The sequence below is a fragment of the Staurois parvus genome, unplaced genomic scaffold, assembly GCF_062004578.1.
Source record: "Staurois parvus isolate SC_StPar_1 unplaced genomic scaffold, SC_StPar_1.0 ptg000549l, whole genome shotgun sequence".
Taxonomy (NCBI): domain Eukaryota; kingdom Metazoa; phylum Chordata; class Amphibia; order Anura; family Ranidae; genus Staurois; species Staurois parvus.
The window spans coordinates 734,217-759,537 of record NW_028318345.1 but is presented as its reverse complement, the minus strand read 5'-3'; the positions used below and the strand labels follow the sequence as shown (position 1 = coordinate 759,537).

Genomic DNA, 25,321 nt, shown 5'->3' with positions numbered 1-25,321 from the left:
CTAATACATTATGACATTATTTTGCAGGAGATTTTTTCATTTGTTTACTACTGCTTTAAGTCGCTGGTCACACAGCTGCGATTTAAAATTGTGCAATTTGTGTGCAATTTCAGCATGATTTCATGTGCCATTTCTGAAGACTTTATTGCTACTTGTGAAGATATTCAACGATTTCTTGCAATTTGCAGTGCGATTTCCATTATATTCTATCTATATGAAATTGCAACAAAACTGCAGAAAGAGTACTGCAAGAACTACTTTTACTGCAGCAAATTGCATATGTTAAAGCAGAGTTCCACTCACCCTGTCAAAGAATAAAAGTCAGCAGCTACAAAACTGTAGCTGCTGACTTTTAAAAAACAGCCACTTACCTGTCCCTCGGTCTCGTGGTGTGTCCCCCGCAGCCCGTTTCACCGGCCGTCCTGTATTCCAGGAGGCCGGCATCTTTAGTGTGGGCATCCGGCTTCACAGCCGGGTACCCTTTGCGCATGCGCGAGTAGCGCTGCACTTCATGAATGGTCCTTTAGTCTTCTGGGACCTGTGACGTGTCCCAAAAGACTACAGGGAGGGAGGACACCTTCCGCTTCCGATCGCCTAGGCCAGGGGTGGGCAAACTTTTTGACTTGAGGGCCGCAATGGGTTCATATATTGGACCCGGGGGCCGGACCAAGAGTAGATGAATGATTTGTATGTGTCATCCATAGTAAGTATAGTAATATTCCCCCATAGTAAGCATAGTAATTAATCCCCCATAGTAATTAATCCCCCATATAGTAATTCATCCCCCATAGTAATTCATCCCCCATATAGTAATTCATCCCCCATAGTAATTCATCCCCCATATAGTAATTCATCCCCCATATAGTAATTCATCCCCCATATAGTAATTCGTCCCCCATATAGTAATTCGTCCCCCATATAGTAATTCGTCCCCCATAGTAATTCATCCCCCCTATAGTAATTCATCCCCCATAGTAATTCATCCCCCATAGTAATTCATCCCCCACATAGTAATTCATCCCCCACATAGTAATTCATCCCCCACATAGTAATTCATCCCCCACATAGTAATTCATCCCCCACATAGTAATTCATCCCCCATATTAATTCATCCCCCATATAGTAATTCATCCCCCATAGTAATTCATCCCCCACATAGTAATTCATCCCCCACATAGTAATTCATCCCCCATATTAATTCATCCCCCATATTAATTCATCCCCCATATAGTAATTCATCCCCCATATAGTAAGTCCCCCATATAGTAATTCATTCCCCATATAGTAAGTCCCCCATATAGTAATTCATCCCCCATATAGTAAGTCCCCCATATAGTAATTCATTCCCCATATAGTAAGTCCTCCATATAGTAATTCATTCCCCATATAGTAAGTCCTCCATATAGTAATTAATTCCCCATATAGTAAGTCCCCCATATAGTAATTCATTCCCCATATAGTAAGTCCTCCATATAGTAATTCATTCCCCATATAGTAAGTCCCCCATATAGTAAGTCCCCCATATAGTAATTCATCCCCCATATAGTAAGTCCCCCCCCTGTGTCAATTCACTTACCTTTGGTCCGCGCGTTCCTCTCGTATTCCCGCGCCGTTCTGGTCTTCAGGGAGGACTGTGAGAGGAGTTCGTCACGCTGCCCCGCCTACATCCTGGCTGCCCCGCCTACATCCTGACAGCTGCAGAGTCCTGACGTCCGAGAGGAGGGAGGGGGGCGGCCATCCGAGAGGGGGGGCGGCCATCCGAGAAGAGAGGAGGGGAGAGGAGGAGAGGAGGGAGGGGAGAGGAGGAGAGGAGGGAGGGGAGCGGGCGCCCGGCACACAGGAGAGCCGCATCTAAATTTGTAAAGAGCCGCGGCTTGCCGACCACTGGCCTTGCGGGAGCCTAGCTCCGCGGGCCGGATTAAAAGGTCCGCCGGGCCGTATACGGCCCGCGGGCCGTAGTTTGCCCATTGCTGGCCTAGGCGATCGGACCGGAAGTGGGAATGAGTACCTGTCAAATTCGGGTACCCGCTCCCCCCCACCCCTAAAGGTACCAATCCTTAATGGGGATTGGGAGACCAGTCCTTAAAGCGGAACTTCCCCTTTTGGGTGGAGCTCCACTTTAAGACACTGACATTCACATTCATTAGTTGCGATTTCCATTCGCAAATCGCACCGATGTGACCGGGCACTAAAACCTATAATGTTGTTATAGGTGTTCAGGCAGGTTTGAAAGGCAGAGTCAAGAGGAGGCCAACCAGGGAGCAGAGATTTCTCCACCCTCAGTGTGTGGAGAAGAAGGAACACTGTAGCAAAAGGAGATTTCAGACCAGGGAACCTCTCACTATCACAGTTGAGTAAAACCTTTGGGACTAAAGCTGGACTGGAATTTTGTTGCCTAACGATCAGCTTTGAAGTGGTACTAAAACCCAAAAACATAAATAGAATATATTGCAGCTTACCAATTCTTAGATGTGGTGGCTGCATTAGTTTTCTTTTTAGTGTTTTTTTTTACTTAACGGTCTCATTTTTCCAAGAGCATTGTCACATGATGGTGGAGCTCTAATGCCAGCCAACATTGTGCAGCTCTAAAAGAGAAAGGGGATGTGAGAATGATGTGTAGTAGGTTGGAGTTTGAGCATTAGTCCTCTTGCACATTGCTGCCTGAAAACTCAGAGTTTTTAAGCATACAAGCGTTTTATTTGTTACTGATCTAAATGCAGACCATTGTTTCCAATGTGCCTGTGTACACAGGCACGTAAAACATGCCTTGCATTAAGAAAAAAAAAAGAAATCTGAGCAGCTGGTCAGTATTTTACGAGTGTACGTGCATTACATGTTAATTTGAAGGGGTTAAAATTCAATTCTCAGAGCTAGAATTTAGTTTACAAATATGAGAGAAATAAAACGCAAGAAATCTGAGACAGGAATACTAATATTAAAAACATCAGTACCATTTGCAAGTATACTTAAGGAGGCCCTGGGTAAGGTGACAGGGTCTCCTTACGCACTTTCACTCGAAAAAACTCCATCAGAGAGACTAAGTACCTAAAGAAATACCATTTCATTCATCTTAGTAAAGCTGTAAATGCACAAAATACTTCATAGTCATGTTATGGCAAAATAAATGATAAGACATTGCAATTACTCAAGGGAAGATTTTAAATGAGGCTTACCTTCTGCAAGGTCACTGTGTACTGCTCCCATATGGTCTCTTCCATGCTGGAGGCCTAAATCAAAGACAGTAAACAATCATTAGGCCTCTAAGAAAAAGTTATAGTGCAAAAGGTGATAACATGTATGCCTGTGCAAACTGTAACATCTGGTTATAATACAAGACATATTACAGGGTATACTGTATTTACCCAAAACAAAAAAAGCTACATATTTTACTCTTTATAATTGAGCCTGGCATTAAAGAGGAGTATTTTTCAAGTACATATCGAGTTTCAGTTTTGAGTGTAGAAGTGTCAGAATCCCTGTCAGAATGTTAATGCTATCTAAAACTATTTTAGGTTCTCCATATTCTAGTGAAATACACACACACACACACACACACACACACACTTTTGAAAATATTTTATTCTATCTTTTCATGTGACAACACTGAAGAAATGACACTTTGCTACAATGTAAAGTAGTGAGTATACAGCTTGTATAACAGTGTAAATTTGTTGTCCCCTCAAAATAACTCAACACACAGCCATTAATGTCTAAACCGCTGGCCACAAAAGTGAGTCCACCCCTAAGTGAAAATGTCCAAATTGGGCCCAATTAGCCATCCCCCCGATGTCATGTGACTCGTTAGTGTTACAAGGTCTCAGGTGTGAATGGGGAGCAGGTGTGTTAAATTTGGTGTTATCACTCTCACATACTGGTCACTGGAAGTTCAACAGGGCACCTCATGGCAATGAACTCTCTGAGGATCTGAAAAAAAGAATTGTTGCTCTACATAAAGATGGCCTAAGCTATAAGAAGAAAGCCAAGACCCTGAAACTGAGCTGCAGCACAGTGGCCAAGACCATACAGCAGTTTAACAGGACAGGTTCCACTCAGAACAGGCCTTGCCATGGTCGACCAAAGAAGCTGAGTGCACGTGCTCAGTGTCATATCCAGAGGTTGTCTTTGGGAAATAGACGCATGAGTGCTGCCAGCATTGCTGCAGAGGTTGAAGGGGTGGGGGGTCAGCCTGTCAGTGCTCAGACCATATGCTGCACACTGCATCAAATTGGCCTGCATGGCTGTCGTCCCAGAAGGAAGCCTCTTCTAAAGATGATGAACAAGAAAACATGCAACCAGTTTGCTGAAGACAAGCAGACTAAGGACATGGATTACTGGAACCATGTCTGATGAGACCAAGATAAACGTATTTGGGTCAGATGGTGTCAAGCGTGTGTGGCGGCAACCAGGTGAGGAGTACAAAGACAAGTGTGTCTTGCCTACAGTCAAGCATGGTGGTGGGAGTGTCATAGTCTGGGGCTGTATGAGTGCTGCCGGCACTGGGGAGCTACAGTTCATTGAGGGAACCATGAATGCCAACATGTACTGTGACATACTGAAGCAGAGCATGATCCCCTGCCTTCAGAGACTGGGCCGCAGGGCAGTATTCCAACATGGTAACGACCCCAAACACACCTCCAAGATGACCACTGCCTTGCTAAAGAAGCTGAGGGTAAAGGTGATGGACTGGCCAAGCATGTCTCCAGACCTAAACCCTATTGATCATCTGTGGGGCATCCTCAAACGGAAGGTGGAGGAGTGCAAGGTCTCTAACATCCACCACCTCCGTGATGTCGTCATGGAGGAGTGGAAGAGGACTCCAGTGGCAACCTGTGAAGCTCTGGTGAACTCCATGCCCAAGAGAGTTAGGGCAGTGCTGGAAAATAATGGTGGCCACAGAAAATATTGACACTTTGAGCCCAATTAGGACATTTTCACTTAGGGGTGTACTCACTTTTGTTACATTGTAGCGAAGTGTCATTTCTTTAGTGTTGCCACATGAAAAGATATAAAATATTTACAAAAATGTGAGGAGTGTACTCACTTCTGGGAGATACTGTATATATATATATATATATATATATATATATATATATATATATATATATATATATATATATATATATACACACACATACATATAAAAAATAAATTTTCTAGCAAAGTCAACACAAAGACACAATCAGACAGTAGTACCTACGGGACAAAAAGGTGTTTACCCTATGTCTATAGTTAGGGTCCAGAGGAAAACTCCAGAAAGCCGACATGTGTAAATGTTAGGGAGGTTAAATGCAATGTGTAAATTACACTTAGCTATGTAACATCTTTTGCTACATATGCCCATTCAAAATCTAGGCTCTCCCAGCTGGTCACCTGTTGCTCAAAGTACTAATGACCTCTGTGTTCTTACCAATCAGAATGTCCCCAGAGACTACATACAGTGAGGAAAATAATTATTTGATTCCCTGAAGATTTTGTAAGTTTGCCCACTTACAAAGAATTGAAGGGTCTATAATTCTTATCATAAGTTTATTTTAAATGATAGAGACAGAATATAAGCCAAAATTCCAGAAAAAAAAAAACGAAAAAAAAAAAAAAACCACAAGATACAAGTGTTATAAATTGAGTTGCAGTTCAGTGAGAATAGGTATTTGATCCCCTACAAACCAACAATAATTCTGGCTCCCACAGACTGGCTATGTGCTCATGTGGTACGCAGATTTGTCCTGTCAATTTAAGAAGGTGCCCGTAATGACAACTCTTTGTGTATAATAGACACCTTTCCACAGAATCTCTCTTTCTTCCATTCAAACCTCACCACCATGGATAAAACCAAAGAGCTGTCAAAGACAAGATTGTAGACCTGCACAAGGCTGGAATGGGCTACAAGGCAATCAGCCTGAAGCTTGGTGAGAAGACAACTGTTGGAGAGATTATTTGCAAATAGAAGAAATACAAAATTACTATTAATTGCCTTCAGTCTGGAGCTCCATGCAAGATTTCACCTCATGGGGTAAGGATGGTCAAAAAGAGAGGGATCAGGCCAGAATACACGGGAAGAGCTTGTGAATGATCTCAAGGCAGTTGGGACCACAGTCACCAAACAAACCATGGGTAACAATACGCCACCATGGACTGAAATCCTACAGTGCCTGCAAGGTCCTCTTCCTCAAGAAGGCACATGTACAGGCCTATCTGAAATTTGCCAATGAACATCTAAATGATTCAGAGGAGGATTGGGAGAAAGTGCTGTGATCAGTTAAGACCAAAATTGAGCCCTTTGGCATTAACTTAACTCGCCATGTTTGCAGGAAGAAAAAATGCTGACAATGACCCTAAGGACGCCATCCCTAAGGTCAAGCACAGCGGTGGAAACATTATGCTTTGGGGCTGTTTCTCTGCTAAAAGATATAGGCCGACTTTGCTGCATTGAGGGGCCAATGGACGGGGTCATGTATTGTAAAATCGTGGATGAGAACCTTTTTCCCTCAGCCAGAACACTGAAGATGGGATGGGTCTTCCAGTATGACAATGATCCAAAACATACTGCCAAGGCAACAAAGGAGTTGGTCAAGAAGCACATTAAGGTCATGGAGTGGCCTAGCCAGTCTTCAGACCTTAATCCTTCCTCCCGAGAACATCTTACCTCTGTGCTTGTCATCAAGGGTTTCTCCACCAAGTACCAAGTCATGTTTTGCTTGGGGATCAAATACTTATTTTACTCAGCGAACTGCAACTCAATTTATAACATTTGTATCATGTGTTTTTTATGGATTTTTTTTGTTGATATTTTATCATTTAAAATATTCATATGGTAAAAATAATAGACCCCTTATTTCTTTTGTAAGTGGGCAAACTTACAAAATCTGCAGGGGATCAAATAATTATTTTAACCACTGTATGTCTGCCATGATCAATGAGAGAGTTCACAGAGACTACAGGGGTCTGCTCTGACCAATTGGAAAATCCCTAGAGTTTACAGGGGTCTGCTCTCACCAATTAGAAAATCTCCAAAGATTACAAGGGTCTGCTATGATCAGAAAATCATAAGAGACTATAATGGCCTGACCACCCTTTTTCTAATTATGTAGAACACAGTACAGGAACCAGAAGCATGCCTAGCTGTGGGTGAACAGAAGTAAAAGCAGATATTTGTAGCAGAGGCATTTGAAGCAAAGGACACAACAAGCCTATATATACACACACACACACACACACACATAACTCTTACATCCTTAACTTTTACACCTATCAACTTTGTAGGGTTCATTAAAAAAAGAAAATCTTACAAATGTGTGCATTTAATAGTATATATGTAGTCTATATTTTTTATTATTATTATACAGGCTTTTTATAGCGCCAACAGCGCTTTACAATATAACGGGAGACAATACGGTAACAATACAGTTCAATACAAGAGGGTTAGGAGGGCCCTGCTCCTTGGAGCTTACAATCTAAGATTTATATGTCTATCTACATCTAATTATCTAAGGGCAGTTTTTTGTTCTCTTATTTCAATAATTAAGAACAAGAGACTTCCCTGCAGTAATAGTTATCAAACAGAGAGACCATGTGATCTTGACTGCCTAGGCTGGAGGCCGAAGCAAGAAATCTTTACTCATGGCAAGAAAGGTATGGGATTGAGCACATCTGGTATTTTCTTTTCTTTTACTATGACAGAAGCTCCTTTGATTTTGTATTAATTGCTGCATGCAGAATGTGGAAGCGTGGGTGTGTGTCTGAAGGATAAAAATATTTTATGTGTAATGGCAAGCTGTGTCCACACCTCATGTAGGAAGTATAGTATTATGATCTAACTTTCTGTGACAAAACAAAGGCAAGAACCTGAAGATTCCGTCTGCATGAAGAAGGAGTATGTTAAAATATTGGAATACAATGAATCTGAAAAGAATTGCTCAACTGCCCATCTGTGTCATTTGGAGGATGCAGACAAGAAAAATTTAAAAACTGATGGTGTGATTTCTAGATACCTGTCAGGTGACATGGATTACTAGGTCCCTAATCAACGGTCGCTAAACTACAAAAAGCAGAGACTGACTCGAAATAAAACTTTACCCAGCTTATTCATTCCTTTGTCCCAACTCTAGTTAACCACTTGCCCTCCAGAGGATTTACCCCTCTTCCTGATCAGGCCATTTTTTGCATTACGGTGCTGCGTCACTTTAAATGACAATCACACAGTCATGCAACGCTGCACCCAAATGAGATTTGCGTCCTTTTTTTCCCATGAATAGAGCTTTCTTTCGGTGGTAATTGATCGCCTGTGTGTTTTTTATTTTTTTGTGCCAAAAAAAAAAAAAAAAAAAAAGACCTTTTGCTATTAAACATGTCCAGTAAAAAAAAAAATCTAATTTCATCATTAATTTAAGCCAAAATGTATTCTGCTCCATGTCTTTGCTAAAAAAAATCCCAATACGTGTAAATTAATTGGTTTACATAAAAGTTATAGTGTTTACAAATGGTGGTATAGATATTGGCATTTTTTTTTGTTTTACTAGTAATGACGGCAATCAGCAACTTATAGCGGGACTGCGGCAGGCATTCTGACACTGGGGGGGACTGACTTGGTGTCTCTGACATACCCTGTGTCACCAATACAGTGATCAGTGCTAATAAAAACACTTACACTGTACTAATGGCACTGGGCAGAAAGGGGTTAACATGTGGGTAAAACTAAGGGTTAACTGTGTGCTGTTTCACAGTAAGCTGTGTGTACGTTCAACTGTCAGCACACTGCTTCGTATGGCTCTGCTATGCAGAGCCATAAAAAGCAGTGTGCAGGAGCTGACAGGGGAGAGAACTGTATTGTTTACATACAGTTCTCTCCCCGTTGGTAATACTCAGCGATCACCAGGTGTCGGCAAGTAATCACTGGCTGTGACCCAGTGATTGACAGCCGAGGCCGCGAATAGCAGTGCGGGTAGGGCGTGCATGTGGTTCGTGCATGCCCCCTACCCGGAAATACAAAATCAAGTATATGTACACGTGATTTTGCGCACCCCTGCTGCCCTGTAGCAGTATTTCTGCTATACGGTGGAGGGAAAGCAGTTAAAGCAGAACTAAACCCAGCGATTTAACGGTTTCAAAAAACAGTTAAAATTCCCCCTATGGCAGAAATACTAACGGTCACAAATGGCTGGTGTCATAACTGATGACATGAGCAGCACTATGTAAAATCAAACAGAACAAACAGGCTAAGCTGGCAGCTTCATTGGCTGAAAAGGATAAGAGGGTTTAGTTCCGCTATAATGTAGACATTTTAATATCTCAGGGACTTTCCTATTCAGCTTATTTCAATGTACACCAGTGCCCCATTCCCCTTGCTGGAATCTCTGGTGGAATAAAAATGACAACAAGTGATTAAAGACCCCAACCAAAAATCAATTTAGTCTGGACACATCTTCTAAAATCTTCATATACAGAATGGGGCAGAAATGGAAGAAAAGAGATTTGATTAAGAATAATTACAAGCTTTCCTGGTAAACTAGTTCCTTGTAAAACGTTCACAATGAAATGTTTCACATGTAATTGAAGGCTTCCTGTCAATAACTGTGTGTTATCTATTACATGAGTCACATGATTGTCTAAGAGATACTTTCAGAAAAGTATGCATGTTATTTAGGGCTTCTACAAAACACAGTGAAGGCTGTAGCTATCTGCTAAATATCTATTACTTTCAGATCTGTAACCTGGCAGCAACTCATTTTCATAATCAACACCCAATGCCTCAAAAATACCTGTTCTTAGAGTGTTACTAAAGCTACAACAGTAAAATCAGTCTGTATATGCAGTAAAGTATGCTTGTTATACTCACTGTGGAACCTAAATAGTTAATCCTCCACATTGTGTAAAAAGGATATTTGACCCGCTCTTCTCTGATCCTCCCCTTCTTCCAGTGTCTACCCAATATCTCCTCATAGAACACAGGCTATGGACAAGCTGAACATTGCTCAGTTTGGTGTGTATTGCTAGAGAGTTTTTTTTCTCTTGAGAGAGTGCACTGTCAGCACTGTCCAGACAGAGATCAGGGGTTCTGCATCCTCCTACAGCAAAATTAAAACTCCTCCTACAAGCTGTAACTAGTGCTCTGCTGGACACTGATAGAAGTCACAAGACTGCTCAAACTGCTGAGAAAAGGTATGTAACAGTTTATATTTATTAAAATAGTTGCATTTCCATGTTGTGTGTACTGTGGGAGACCAGATAGAGTGAATGCAGGGTTCTAGGTTTAGTAACACTTCAATGAAATAATGAGGCTACCATTATTGACCTTTTTCTAAAAAAGCCACTGCCATTTGGTTAGATAAGTTAAAACAAACTATAAATACATAAAATGTATAAAGTGCCACTTCCCAGATTAGCCAACTTATTTACAGTTTAGGGTGCAGTGCGCAAGTCATGCATAAAATGGCACAAAGGGGTAAACAAACAGTATGTAACTGCACATTAATATCATATTAACAATATCTTTATTACAAAAACGTGAAATCCCAGATACTACGTCTTCTCCCCTAAGCACACAATTTAATATGACACTTATAATAATTTCTCCTGTATGAAGAGCAGATTTCTTCACATTGTTCTAGGGAATACACATAAAACATTGTAAGGGCATCCTGAAAGCAAGTAAAAATTCAATATAGCTTCCAAGAAAAGTGGCAATGACCCCACAACACCATATCAAAGTGTTTCAAATACTGCAATTCTCTTGTTCTTTTGTTGCTTAAAGAGGAACTCACCCAAAAGGGGGCATTCCACTTTTCTGCCACATTTTCCCGCTCAGCCTTTTAGGACGCATCACAGGTCATAGAAGGCTGCGGGACAATTCGCAAAGTGCAGCTCGGGTGAGGTCGGTACTGGATCCTTGGACAGGTAAGTGTACTTTTAATAAAAGTCATCAGCTACAGTATTTGTAGCTGCTGACTTTTAATTTTTTGTTCCTAGGGTGAAGATCCTCTTAAGCAGCCCATAGAGGAGCCTTTTTTCTTTTTTTTTTTCATTCAACAAGCGAGTTGACCGGAGTGAGCATTTTCTTTTTTTATTGCCCAGACATACAGTTTCACCATGAAACAGAATGAACAGAGGTGTTACCCTAGGCAAAATTTCCATGATGATCCCAACCACAGCACTACCTGCCTGGAGTTTGCATGTGCTCCCTGTGCCTGCGTGGGTTTCCTCTGGTTTCCTCCCACACTCCAAAGACATGCTGGTAGGTGAATTGGCTCCTGTCTAAATTGGCCCTAGCATGTGTATGTATAAATGAAAGATAGACCTTAGATTGTACACCCCTCAAGGGTTAGGGACTGCTGTGAATGTACAATATATATGTGTCACAACTGCTTGCTGATCTCCAACAATGCAGCTTGGTGGAAGTCTACCTAATGGACTATAACTTGGGGTCAAGAGTGTACCCATTCAGTCATGTTAACCTTGTCGACTGCTAATGTCATGATTGTTCAATTTTATTTTTCCATGTACAAACTCACTATAAACTTAATAAAAAAAATATTGACACTAAAAACACTAGAATCTACAAACCTTAAATTATTATTAAATTATTTATAGGGACACTTAAAAGGATAAGTTCACCATTAGGAGCATGTTACACCTATATTTAAGGTGTAACATGCTCCTATGCATCCACCTGCCGCAGTCAGCGCTCCCTCCTCTGTGACAGTGGAGAGGGGATTTTCTCACAATTTGAAAACAGCATGGCCATGCGGGACTCCACCCACACAGCCGTGTCATTCATCCACAGTTTCTTGTGAATAAATAGACTACCAGTCCCATCAGACATTGCGGCTGCTGGCTTGCAGTTCTCAATGAATTATGAGGGCACTGGTGGGCGCTCTCGTAGTTCATGGATTCTTCCTGCCATTCAGTAACTGCCTGCCCATATGGGTGGTACAGACAGACAGCTTACAGAGAGTTTGCAGAATCCTGGCACTGCAATCTGCTGATCATGGGTGTAATGCTTTACAGTATGGGTATTGAATTCAAATTCACCGAGGTCCAGGTAGTAAAATGTCCATGAATCAGAGGTCCGAATCTCCTGTATGCACCTGCAGTGCATTTTTGTGTGCCAAACCACATGTTGCTGCAGTGCGATTTTGAAAAAAAAAAAGGGTCAGGGACTTTTCCGTGATTCTTGCGGGCAGTGCAGCCCATTAAAATGAATAGGCTGACCTACCCACAATGTGCGCCAAATACAAATGTACAGATCTGAGCCTGTTCTTAAATAAATGTCCTCAATCCCCACTGCACATCACAGTCCTCTCCTCATTCACAGCAGGATCCCCTTTTTATGAGTGTCCTCAGCTTCCCCTTTACATCACCCCCCTCCACCCCTTCCACAGTAGTGTTCTCACACTTCCTTGACATCAAACACCCCCCCAACAGTACTATCCACTTCAATGCAGAGTACTCTTTCACTTTTTACATCATCTATCCTCAGCCTCCCCCACATTACTCTCTATAGCCCCCCCACGTTACGGTCCTCAGCCCTCACATTACTGCCCACAGCCTACCCCCCCCCACATTACTGTCTTCAGTCCCCACACGTTAATGTTCTCAGCCCTCCTCACGTTACTGTCCTCAGCCACCACATTACAGTTCTCAGCCCCCCACTTTAATGCTCTCAGCCCCCCACATCACAGCCTTTAGCCCCTCAAATTTCAGGCCTCTGCTCCTGCACTTTAAGTTTAATGTTCTCAACCCCCCCCCCCCCCCCCCACACACACACACACACACTACTGTCCTCTGTCCCCCCAAATTACTGTTCTCAGCCCCCCCACATTCAGTCTTCAGCCCCCCACATTCAGTCCTCAACTCCTTTTCACATCTGCCCCCCCTTCACACTAATGTCCTTAAGCCCCTTTAACTTTGCCCCCCCACACTGTCCTACCTTACACAGACAGTGATTGATGGCTAGGACTGCAGTTCAACTTAACAACCAATCACCTGTTTGTTAACCTCAGGCAGCTCCTGCCTTCCAACCACAATTGTCCTGCCTCCTGCTGTCAGCTCTGTGAGGATGACCGTGAGACAGTTGGTGGAAGAAAAGGCTCCAAAATGGTGGGACTGCATGGGTCCGGATGGGGCAGTGACTCGGTCCGCATCCGGACCCCTGTCCGCCATTTAGTGATGCCTGCTTTTACAGGCTGCAATGTAAATAATTAATTAGAAATGCAATTTTTTTACGTGCATTTATTATTGTTATTTTTGTTTTACAAAAGGTGAACTTATCCTTCAAGCTAGCCATACACCAGTAGAATTTGTTTTTTCATTTACTTTTCAGAATACTGCTTGATTTTCTGATAGTTAGAAAGGTAAAATCAATGATCATTTTCAACTGTAGTGAAAAGAAATTTTGAAAGAGCAGGATGGAACATTTTTCAAAAATAGATAAAATTCTGCTTGTGAATGTGGTTCTTGCTCCAGAAAAATTGTACTCGTAACGTGCATATTCTAGGCACAAAAGGAAACCCATTTAATACATCTGTGACTCCATTCAAGTGGCAGGTCTGGACAAAATATTAAGGGCTTTTGAACAAAATTAATTGACTCAATGATGGCAAGGTGGAATGCTCTGACGAACAATTTCTCTGAATTTGCATACGAATGAAATTTGGCTTAATGGACAACTTTACACCTCTTTGGTGCTGTTTTATTTGCAAATTGTGTAAACCCTGCACAATACATGTTGCCGCTGTTTTTTCTTGCATCGCACTGTTGGATGCGTTCTTTGTATAAATAAAATATTTGGGGAAAAAAAACCCTGCACAATACATATACTGGATAGATGTGATACATTTCTTTTCATCCATGACATGAAACAGGCTCTGTATTTCGAGATAACGTACAATTTTGTCACTATAATTAAGGAACCCAACTGGCAGAGCAAAGAATAGCACATTCCACCGACATAGATGCATTTAATTAGAATGTTAGCATTAGGCTTTAGGATGCTTGTATTGCTATCACAGCCGCAACCATTTGTCATGAAAACAGCTCATCAACATCCAAGTCTTAACCTGTCACATACACGTCCACTGATGAATAAAACACATGACGTCTTGGTTTACCTGATCTTGGAATCTGACTGTCAGTTTTCCTGGCCATGTGTAGCGGCGCCTCTGCTGAACTATGCATGAAGAGAGTTTGCGGACAGGTTCGCCGTCTGTCTGCATGGCATGATGTGCCGTGGACAGTGGGAGAAGCATGCAAGGGAAAAACTACTATCATCCTATAAGTCAAATGATCTCATGTTAATAATTACTTTAGAGGCCCCACCTCTTGTTCAGTGCACCTTTCAGCAAGAAACCTGATCCTGCTTGTTTGACAGTACATCTGTGGGTTACAATTGTGGGTAAAGCAGTATACGTAACAGCCGGCTTTAATGACACAGAGTTACATGTATGTTTTCTTTTTTTTTTTTATAGCATAGCTCACCTTATTAGTCAGCTGGCAATATACAGGCAAAATATGCAGAAACATTACACAATAGACACTTGACCTTTGACTGTAGGACTAGCAATGCCCATATTGTAATTTTTGTTGCGCATCTAACTTTCAAAACAGACAGATTGAAGACATATAGAAAATAGCTGCAGTATTAATCATTTTGGCTAATCATATACTGGGCTTCATTTGCATGGTAGCCAATCAGTTTCTAACTTCAGTCTCTACATATAAGTTTTGACAATAAAACCTGGAAGCTGATTGGTTTCTATACAGTGCTGCACCAGATTCTGCACTCTCCAGTTTTAGCCCTGGTTCACATATACGCAGCCGTGCACAGGTAATATATGTATGCGTGTGCACGAGAGCCCATTAATTTGAATGGACTCCCGTGCCCCGGGACACGCAGGGAAGAAGTCCCTGCACTTCTGAAAACGCAGACCAAATGGGAACCTCGGTTCCCAGTGCGGTTGCAATTTCCAGTGCGGGCGGCGTTCCATTAGAATTAATGGCACCCGCCCGTGGGTCCGCATTCTTCTGTGCGGGTGGTGTGGCTGCACGGATTTGTGTGCAGATGTGAACCTAGCCTTCATAAGGACAGATTCACACTGCCAATCCTCATGCACACTGGACGTTCTGATAACGCTGGTAACGTTAGTTGTGTAAAGTCACGTTACAACGTGAGTTTTTCAGCTTTTTCTAGCGTTTTTGCAATGTTTTGCCGCGTTTTCCCACATTTGCGTTTTTTTACCAAAAAAAGGACAAAAAAAAGCTGCTTTGTGGCATTTCAGCATTAGAAAATTTTTACAGATAGAAAACTCACTAGTTCTGGGGGGTTTTTTTAGCCAAAAAATGTTGATTACAGTCTGTGTGTGCATGGACACATAGGATAACATGCTGGGGGGTTTACTGGTTGTAGAAAAAAAACGTCAAAAGGCAAAACAGCCTCTGTAAAAACGTCAAGTATGCATGAGGACTCAGGAGAGCTGCTGCAGCACTATATACCGCTGCAACAGCTCTTAGTTACTGGTTGCACTAGGGGGCAGTGTGGTGCGTGATTCAGCGCATTACACAGCACTATTTTTTTTCTTTCTATATATTTTTTTTGTTTTGTACAAGCTTTATGTGAAGTATACTACAAAAAACGTACACTTCATTCGCTGCATGCGTTGCCCAACATTGCAGTGTGATTCAGCGTGGTGCGCTGCAATAAAATGCAGCACATCTGCATTTTAACGCAGCACTAGGCTGCATTGCCTTGAAAATGGGACACACAGGAAACAATTGTTTCCTGTGTGCCCCTGGGGTGACAGACGTTTTACCATGCAGTAAAACGTCTGTCACCTCGCATAGTGTGAATGGGCCTTAAATCAACTCTTATGTATCCATGCACACACAGGGTAGATTTAGTAAAACTGGAGAGTGCAAAACCTGGTGCAGCTGTTCATGGTAGCCAATCAGCTTCTAATTTCTCAACCACCTGCCTGGAGTTTGCATGTTCTCCCTGTCTGCGTGGGTTTCTTCCGGGTATGCCGGTTTCCTCCCAGACTCCAAAAACATGCTGGTAAGTTAATTGACTCCTGTCTAAATTGGCCCTAGTATGTGTATGTATGAATGTAAGTTAGGGACTTTAGACTGTACGCCCCTTGAGGGTTAGGGACTGATGTGTACATGCAATATTTTATTGTATATATATTTATAATATATATATATATATTATTACAGATACTTATACATACTATATAAGTATCTGTAATAAATAAATAAAAATAAAACAAATAAATTTCAGCTTGTTCAATTAAGCTTTGAAAAAAAACAAAAAAAAAACAAAAAAAAAAAAACCTGATTAGTTCCTTTGCAGAGAAGCACCAGATTTCGCAATCTCCAGTTTTAGTACGTCAGCCCCATTTTAGATAGAGGAGAAGCAGCCTTAAGAGGCAGTCCAAACTCCTCTCCTGAGCGCTGAAAAATCGCATTCAGCGAAGGAGCTTTTTTGGCATTAAAAAAAAAAAAATGCCCGATGTGGCTAAACACATCCAAGCACCAGGAACAGTTAGCTTTTGAGCATCTATGCATTTCAACAGCCAGAATAAATTAACATTCTGGCCAATGAAATAAACACTTAAATGTCAAACATGCCTAAACGAATTTTGAAAAAACGAGTCTTAGATGCGTTAACACATATATTCTGTCAGGAGAAACAGCATTTACAATAAACCATTGTGCATGAGACCTAAAGTTGAATGCTTTTGACCACTGGCATTTACCCGTGTTTGCGTGTAAGAAGTACTTCCGAAGGCAGAAGTTGTGTGTTCAGCCTGTCATACAAGTAAATAACTGTATGCTGCACCTGCAGCTCCCTGATTGCGGGGAAAGCTTCCAGAATTTTCTGCTGGGCACATTTTCAGCTTCCCATATCTGTGTGTATGAGGCCTAATGTATTTTGCAGGCAGAAGCTCGAAATCATGAGAAAACTGATACAACATAAGCATTGCAATTGTTTTATCACACAGACAAATCAACTAAAATTCACACTAGATGATATAATTCACAAAAGCAGAAGTCAGTGTCTGTTGTCAATCAATACATATAGGCATTAAAGAACATAAATATGACAAAATAAAAAACACTAAGCACTTTGTGTATATGCTGATTAACACACACCCTCAGAAACAAAAACAAGACACCAAGCACTGAAAGACTAAGCTGCATGGAACTACTGAGCCCCTGCAGAGGACAAACAATACAGCCATTCAGCAGTAATGCCACGAGAACACTGCCTCCCTTCACCAAAACACAATTCATTCCTGGCATACTTCTTATCTCATTAATATGACAAACTTGGTGGAAAGAATTGGCTGTTTTCATACTATAATAAATGTTTATGTTTCTCTAATTTATGTTTTCCGAATCCTTGTTTGGACCCTATTTAAAAATCTATTTCCTTTCATTTTGAAATTAAAACCGCCTTTAAGATGAACTCCAGGAATTCAGCAACTTTGTAAAAATGTGCTGACTTACCTACTTGACTCCCAGGCCAATTCTGTCATACATGTAAAAATCAGCATGAGATATACACGCACACACACATACACGCCAAACGTATTGGGACACCCCTCAAAATCATGGGATTCAGGTGTTCCAATCACCTCCATGGCCACCAGGTGTATAAAATCAAGTACCTAGGCATGCAGACTGCTTCTACAGACATTTGTGAAAGAATGGGTCACACTCAGGAGCTCAGTGATTTCAAGTGCAGTACCGTGATAGCTTGCCAGCTGTGCAATAAGTCCATCCGTGACATTTCCTTGCTACTAAATATTCTATGGTCAACTGTTAGTGGTATTATAACAAAGTGGAAGCAACTGTGAACAACATCAACTCAGCCACGAAGTGATAGGCCACGTAAAATGACAGACCGGGGTCAGCGCATGCTGAAGTGCGCAGAAGTCGCCAACTGTCTGCAGAGTCAAAGACCTCCAAACTTCATGTGGTCTTCAGATTAGCAAAACAACAGTGCATAGAGAGCTTCATGGAATGGGTTTTCATGGTCGAGCAGCTGCATCCAAGACTTACATGACCAAGTGCAATGCAAAGCGTGGTGTAAAGCATGCCGCCACTGGACTCTAGAGCAGTGGAAAAGTGTTCTCTGGAGTGACGAATCATGCTTCTCTGTCTGGCAATCCAATGGAAGTGTCTGGGTTTGGCAATTGCCAGGAGAATGGTACTTGCCTGACTGCATTGTGCCAAGTGTAAAGTTTGGTGGAGGGGAGATGATAGTGTGGGTTTGTTTTTCAGGGGTTGGGCTTGGCCCCTTAGTTCCAGTGATGAGAACTCTTAAAGGCATCAGAATACCAAGACATTTTGGAAAATTTCATACTCCCAACTTTGTGGGAACAGTTTGGGGATGACCCCTGTCCCAACTTTACTGCGCACCAGTGCACAAAGCAAGGTCCATAAAGACATGGATGAGCGAGTTTGGGATGGAGGAACCTGACTGGCCTGTACAGAGCCCTGACCTCAACCCGATAGAACACCTTTGGGATGAATTAGAGCAGAGACTGTGAGCCAGGTCCTCTCGTCTGACATCAGTGCCTGACCTCACAAATGCGCTTCTGGAAGAATGGTCAAACATTCCCATAGATCACTTCTAAATCTTGTGGACAGCCTTCCCAGAAGAGTTGACGTTTTTATAGCTGCAAAGGATGGGCCAACTCAATATTGAACCCTACGGACTAAGAGAATAAAATGGTGGGTGTTGCAATTTTTTTTTGTTACACGCAGCAATTTTATTGGAAAAAAATACACTGTAATGAATTTAAGTGAACACATACACAATATAATAACCAATTTTTTGGTAATAGAAAAGTTGATGTTACGCTGAGTAAATAGATACCCAACATTTCAAATTGCATACACCTGTGGAACAACGCCAAACTACAGTACTTAAAAATCTCCATAGGCAACGCTTCTAAAGACTTTACAGGTTTCCAGTGGAAGTTACACAGGAGGACTGGTGCTAGAATTATTGCTCTCGCTATACCTCACATCAGCGGTGCGAACACCATTCACATATACGTGCGGGACCTATACATGCATTTGCTTTTGTCTGTGATCAGGGGGGCGCTTTACATTTCTTTTATTTATTAAAAACATTTTTTACACTGTCTCTTTAAATTTATTTTTCATCAGTTTTATTGCTATCACAAGGGCTGAACAACATCCATTGAGATAGCATGGGCAATGACAAGTACTCTTTACCAGGACACCTGGGGGTTTATTTACTAAAGCTGGAGAGTCCAAAATCAGACTCCCTTCTGCATAGAAACCAATCAGCTTCCAGGTTTCATTGCCAAAGCTTCATTGAACAAGCTGAGGTTAGAAGCTGATTGGTTTCTATGCATAAGGGAGTCTGATTTTGGACTCTCCAGCTTTAGTAAATAAACCCCCTGGGGTCTACTAGACCCCAGATCTCTCCTCTGCCTTTAATAGAATCTAATCAAACCAAGATCAGTTTGGTCAGACGCTTTCACAAACCAAAAGTGACAAAATCGTTGTCTCTTCTGGTTTCTTATACCATAGAAATGATCGGGAACATTCTGATCCTCAGTCATCTCTTTGTTATGCCGAAGACCCTCTTCCACCTCATTTAAAAGCAATACAGCAGCTTTCCAGCCACTTGGATCACTTTTACATTGTTGAGCATCACCGCCAGAAAAAAAAAAAAAAAAAAAAAAAAAGATACCAGAGTCATGACTGCAGCTATGGCCCAGGTATAACCACTTCAAGGATGTACAGGTACACCCTAGGGGCAGGAAGTGGTTAAGCTAAGGTTACGTTTCAAAAGCAGGCATTTTATGAGAATTTTTGAAACTCCATGAACGCCTGTCAAAATTGTGCGCATTGCAGGGGCCATGGTTGTTCACATGGTTGCGTCAGCGCCACATTGCGTCAAAACTGACTAGATGGGTCATTTTCCTGGTTTTGCCACTCCCCAAATGCTTCCATTAATGTTCGTGTAAATGCAATGCAGACGTGTCATACACGCCTATGGTGTTTACAGCATATTGAGATGTGTTTAGAAAGTTGTTTCATCTTACCGAGATGATCATACAAAATCTATACAAAAAAAAACAAACACACAAAATGGGGGTGTCTAGTGAGTCTTTTATGCATCAAAAATGTCTGCCCTCCTGCTAAATCACAGAGTGCTTTGTATAATGTGAACCTATTGACAAACTACAAAGCCTTCTGTAAGGAAGGCCATACATGATTCATTTTCAATCAACCAGTACTCCAAGGAGCAGGGCCCTCAAATCCCTCTTGTATTGTCTCCCACCATAATGTAAAGCGCTGAGCAAACCATTGGCGCTATATAAATCCTATATAATAATAATAACCAGTGGGTTGAATGAAAAAAAAAAAAAGATCCAGTTCTCTCACCCACACATTCAATGTGAATGGGGGAATCCTCCTGCTGTGGTATTGTATTCTGAAGACAGGGAACCTTTCCCACAGGCAGAATACAATGATCAGTGTTGCCAACTATAGCCTGCTGCACTGACCATTCAGGAAAAACCCGATAGCCTAGTTGTACATAAGTTGATCTATCAATTGTCTTGTGTACAACCAGCTAGCCCATACATGGATGGAAATCTGGCCAGTCCCTGTTGAACTGGCTGAATTTTGATCCATTTATGGGTTACTGAAATGTACAGAAGAGGGGAGGGGCGGGCAGAGGTGCTGCTATATAAGAAAGCAGTGTCACTCTTTTCAGAGCACTGGGAGTGTAGCGATAGCTGTGCTCCCAGCCCTCAGTAAAAAACTGTTAGTTATAAATTAAACAGATAAATCCAAATCTTGAGGTGGCATGCACCTTGTTGGACTTAACCCCCAACAAACAAGAACATTTTAGAAAGTGGTTTCTGGAATTAAGCTTTAAAGAGAAACTCCAAGCAGAGCTTTTTAACCTCTTCCCACAGAACATATGTATATATAGACCTTGCAAAAGTGGGTCTTTATCTGTGGGGCTGCGTATATGCGTCACAGTGTTTGTGCTGAGCGCACTACCAGGACGGAGTGCTTCCGGGACAGAGACTGAGCTCTTACTGAGAGGTTCAGGACTCATACTAATGATTGGGAACCATTAGGCCTGATTTTCAATCACCTGAACGATGTGATAGCCTCTGATTGGCTATCACAGTGATCAGTCACTGTACAGCCTGTCCCTGTGGGGTTTTTTCCCCCTCTTGAATGGAAAAAAAGTGTAAACAAAAGAAAAAAAAGTGTGTAAAAAAATAAATAATAATAAAAATAAAGATAAAATAGCTAGATCAGTGTTTGAGCTAGGTCAGTGTCAATCTGTTTTAGATAGGATGAAAAAAGAAAAACCGTATTTTTAATTTGCTGTCAGAGTAGTTTGTTTTAGTTGGCAATAGGTTATGGCAATAGCAAGAAATGTACAGCTAAATTTGAAAACAATGCTTCTTTCCTTATATTGTGCCAATTTGTTAATATATATATATATATATATATATATATATATATATATATATAGATATTACACACGCACACACGTATATATATCTCCATGCATTACCATTTACCACCAAGTGGAAAAAAATGCAGTCTACTTCACCTGGATACACTATCCCACATGGAAGAATATTTTTTAAATATATTTCAAATATATTTTTCTTCCCAAATATATTGACATATATTTTAAATGCTGCAATTTTGGCCATATTCAATATATACTTATATAAAATATATTTTCAATAAAAAAATATGAAGATTATATTTAGAAAAAAAATATATTTTTACAAATATATTTTTACATATAGTTGTAAATGCATTCCAAAAATGTAGATTTGTATTTTTAAAGACATACAGTATATTTGAAATGTATTTAAAAAAAATATTTTTCATATATTTTGTAATAAAACCGCATTTCAACATAACATATATCTATATCTAATATATAATATAGCCAGGTCTATAAATATTGGGACATCGAAACAATTCTAACATTTTTGGCTCTATACACCACCATAATGGATTTGAAATGAAACGAACAAGATGTGCTTTAACTGCAGACTGTCAGCTTTAATTTGAGGGTATTTACATCCAAATCAGGTGAACGGTGTAGGAATTGCAACAGTTTTCATATGTGCCTCCCACTTGTTAAGGGACCAAAAGTAATGGGACAATTGGCTTCTCAGCTGTTCCATGGCCAGGTGTGCGTTATTCCCTCATTATCCCAATTACAATGAGCAGATAAAAGGTCCAGAGTTCATTTCAAGTGTGCTATTTGCACTTGGAATCTGTTGCTGTCAACTCTCAAGATGAGATCCAAAGAGCTGTCACTATCAGTGAAGCAAGCCATCATTAGGCTGAAAAAACAAAACAAAACAAACCCATCAGAGAGATAGCAAAAACATTAGGCGTGGCCAAAACAATTGTTTGGAACATTCTTAAAAACAAGGAACGCACCGGTGAGCTCAGCAACACCAAAAGACCCGGAAGACCATGGAAAACAACTGTCGTGGATAACCGAAGAATTCTTTCCCTGGTGAAGAAAACACCCTTCACAACAGTTGGCCAGATCAAGAACACTCTCCAGGAGGTAGGTGTATGTGTGTTAAAGTCAACAATCAAGAGAAGACTTCACCAGAGTGAATACAGAGGGTTCACCACAAGATGTAAACCATTGGTGAGCCTCAAAAACAGGAAGGCCAGATTAGAGTTTGCCAAACGACAGCTAAAAAAGCCTTCACAGTTCTGGAACAACAATCTATGGACAGATGAGACCAAGATCAACTTGTACCAGAGTGATGGAAAGAGAAGTGTATGGTGAAGGAAAGGAACTGCTCATGATCCTAAGCATACCACCTCATCAGTGAAGCATGGTGGTGGTAGTGTCATGGCGTGGGCATGTATGGCTGCCAATGGAACTGGTTCTCTTGTATTTATTGATGATGTGACTGCTGACAAAAACAGAACTCATTGGACGCCGCTTCACAGTGCAGATGGACAATGACCCAAAGCATACTGCAAAAGCAACCAAAGAGTTTTCTAAGGGAAAGAAGTGGAATGTTATGCAATGGCCAAGTCAATCACCTGACCTGAATCTGATTGAGCATGCATTTCACTTCCTGAAGACAAAACTGAAGGGAAAATGTCCCAAGAACAAGCAGGAACTGAAGACAGTTGCAGTAGAGGCCTGGCAGAGCATCACCAGGGATGAAACCCAGCGTCTGGTGATGTCTATGCGTTCCAGACTTCAGGCTGTAAGTGACTGCAAAGGATTTGCAACCAAGTATTAAAAAGTGAAAGTTTGATTTATGATTATTATTCTGTCCCATTACTTTTGGTCCCTTAACAAGTGGGAGGCACATATGCAAACTGTTGTAATTCCTACACCGTTCACCTGATTTGGATGTAAATACCTTCAAATTTAAGCTGACAGTCTGCAGTTAAAGCACATCTTGTTCATTTCATTTACAATTCATTGTGGTGGTGTATAGAGCCAAAAATGTTAGAATTGTGTCGATGTCCCAATATTTATGGACCTGACTGTATATATATATTGATTATGGCCAAAGTTGTAGCATTTCAAATGTATGTCAATATATTTGGGAAGAATATTTTTAAAATATATGTCAAATATATTTTTCTTCCATATGGGCAATGATATGTACAGTTTTAACACGTTATAGTTGCAAAACTGTGTTCAGGCATTAAGATCTGGGGGGGAGGAGTTAGCACAAAAAAAGACACAAGAGAGTAAAGGCAATGAGTTCACCCTAAAAATGTAAAACTTATGCAGGCATTCAGAATAGGCAATCAGGAAAGGGAGCTTTTTTTTTTACATTCTAGCAAGGATCTGTCATTGGAGTGGTGAAACAACATTGCCTGAAGTAGTGATTGACAATGAACACACATCGCTGGACAATGCAATTGATGATGGACTGATGGGAAGGGGGGACCATGGTTAACATTTTATTTTTTTTAGAATGAGTATTAAAGGGTACTAATGTACCCTTGTACTTATTTCTCAGTTGGGGGGATATCTGGGGTCCCCTTATTATAAAGGGAGCGTTGACATTCTTATAAGTCCCTCCTATACACCCCCATATTCTCACACCAGACTTGAGGAAGAGACCCTTTTCCTTTTTAACAAAAAATAGGTATTTTTGCTTGTTCTTAGGTTAAGATTCACCTTAAAGGCCAATTCACACCAGAATACGGTGCAACTGAGCGGGAATCAATATTAAAGAGGAACTCCAGGCTCCCCCAAAAATTTTAAAAGTCCAGGGGTCCAGCACCATCCTCACCCAGGCTATTTCTACACTAGCCTCCAGATTCTTGGCGCCAGCATAACAAGTAAGGGAAACTGAAAGTGAAGCCTTACAGCTTCACAGCCGATTTTCTTCTGTGAATGGTCCAGTAGTCTTTTGGGACCCGTGAAATGTCCCAGACAACTGTGTGGGGGGGGGGGGGGGGGGAAGGGGGGGCTGAACTTCTGGCTCCGTTCACGTCAAATAGAGTTTGTACAAAAACAAAAAATGGGAGCTATGTGTGATTCGCTGAATCACGATACCACACTAACCCCTACTGCAGTCAGAAATGGACAGCTGCCGGAGATGTAAAGCTGTCCATTGTGATAAAACTAGAAGTTTTGAAGTGCTTTGGAAATGTTTAAACTCCTGCAGGTATGCATGGGGGCCAATGCCAAGACAAAAAAATTTATTTCCTATTTGCTGTGCGTTAAGCTGGTCATACACTTATGCTGAACAGAACAAAAAAAATCTAACAAACAGATTCCCCCATCCTCGATCTACGAATCTCATGCTGCGCACAATGTTCTGACAGCTTGCACCAGTGGCTGTCAGATACCCAAACAGCTGCATTTGATTGGATGTAACCGCTGTTGTCAAAAACTGTCTATCTGGCTCTTTCAAACAAAAGATGTTGGCCAGGTAGGTGGTGACAAGGCCACCCATGGAGGGGATTTGGCCAGTTCATCAAATTTGCAAAATGTATATCCAGCCTAACTGCATTTTGCCTTTTTACAAACAGTGTGACAAAATAGCCAACAATACAATCTGCTGTTTTTTTCATTGATCTCAGAATTGAATCCCAGCAAGGCTTCATTACCAAAACAATGTGGATATCAACATAACAAACAGCAATGATAAAAGAACAGTACCCCATAGTAACCATACTGCAATTATCTGTCATTGTACTGTTTACTAAAGTCATATAAAAAGGAAGAGATCAGCCCTGTCTGCTTGCTATTGGGCAATGTCCATTAAGCCAGTCATACATTATTATTATTATT

General features: G+C 41.2%; 1 protein-coding gene across 2 annotated transcripts in view; it reads right to left on the bottom strand.

Annotated features, from left to right (window-relative positions):
* The window catches only part of LOC149451053 (tight junction protein 2-like), a 164,865-nt gene that overhangs the window by 80,516 nt on the left and 59,028 nt on the right, over positions 1-25,321 (bottom strand). For both annotated transcript variants that reach the window (XM_089691048.1, XM_089691047.1), the window contains one exon: positions 3,174-3,227. In XM_089691048.1, the coding sequence (XP_089547174.1) occupies positions 3,174-3,218 (45 nt within the window). In that variant the 5' untranslated portion in view covers positions 3,219-3,227. The remainder of the gene's footprint in view (positions 1-3,173; positions 3,228-25,321) is intronic.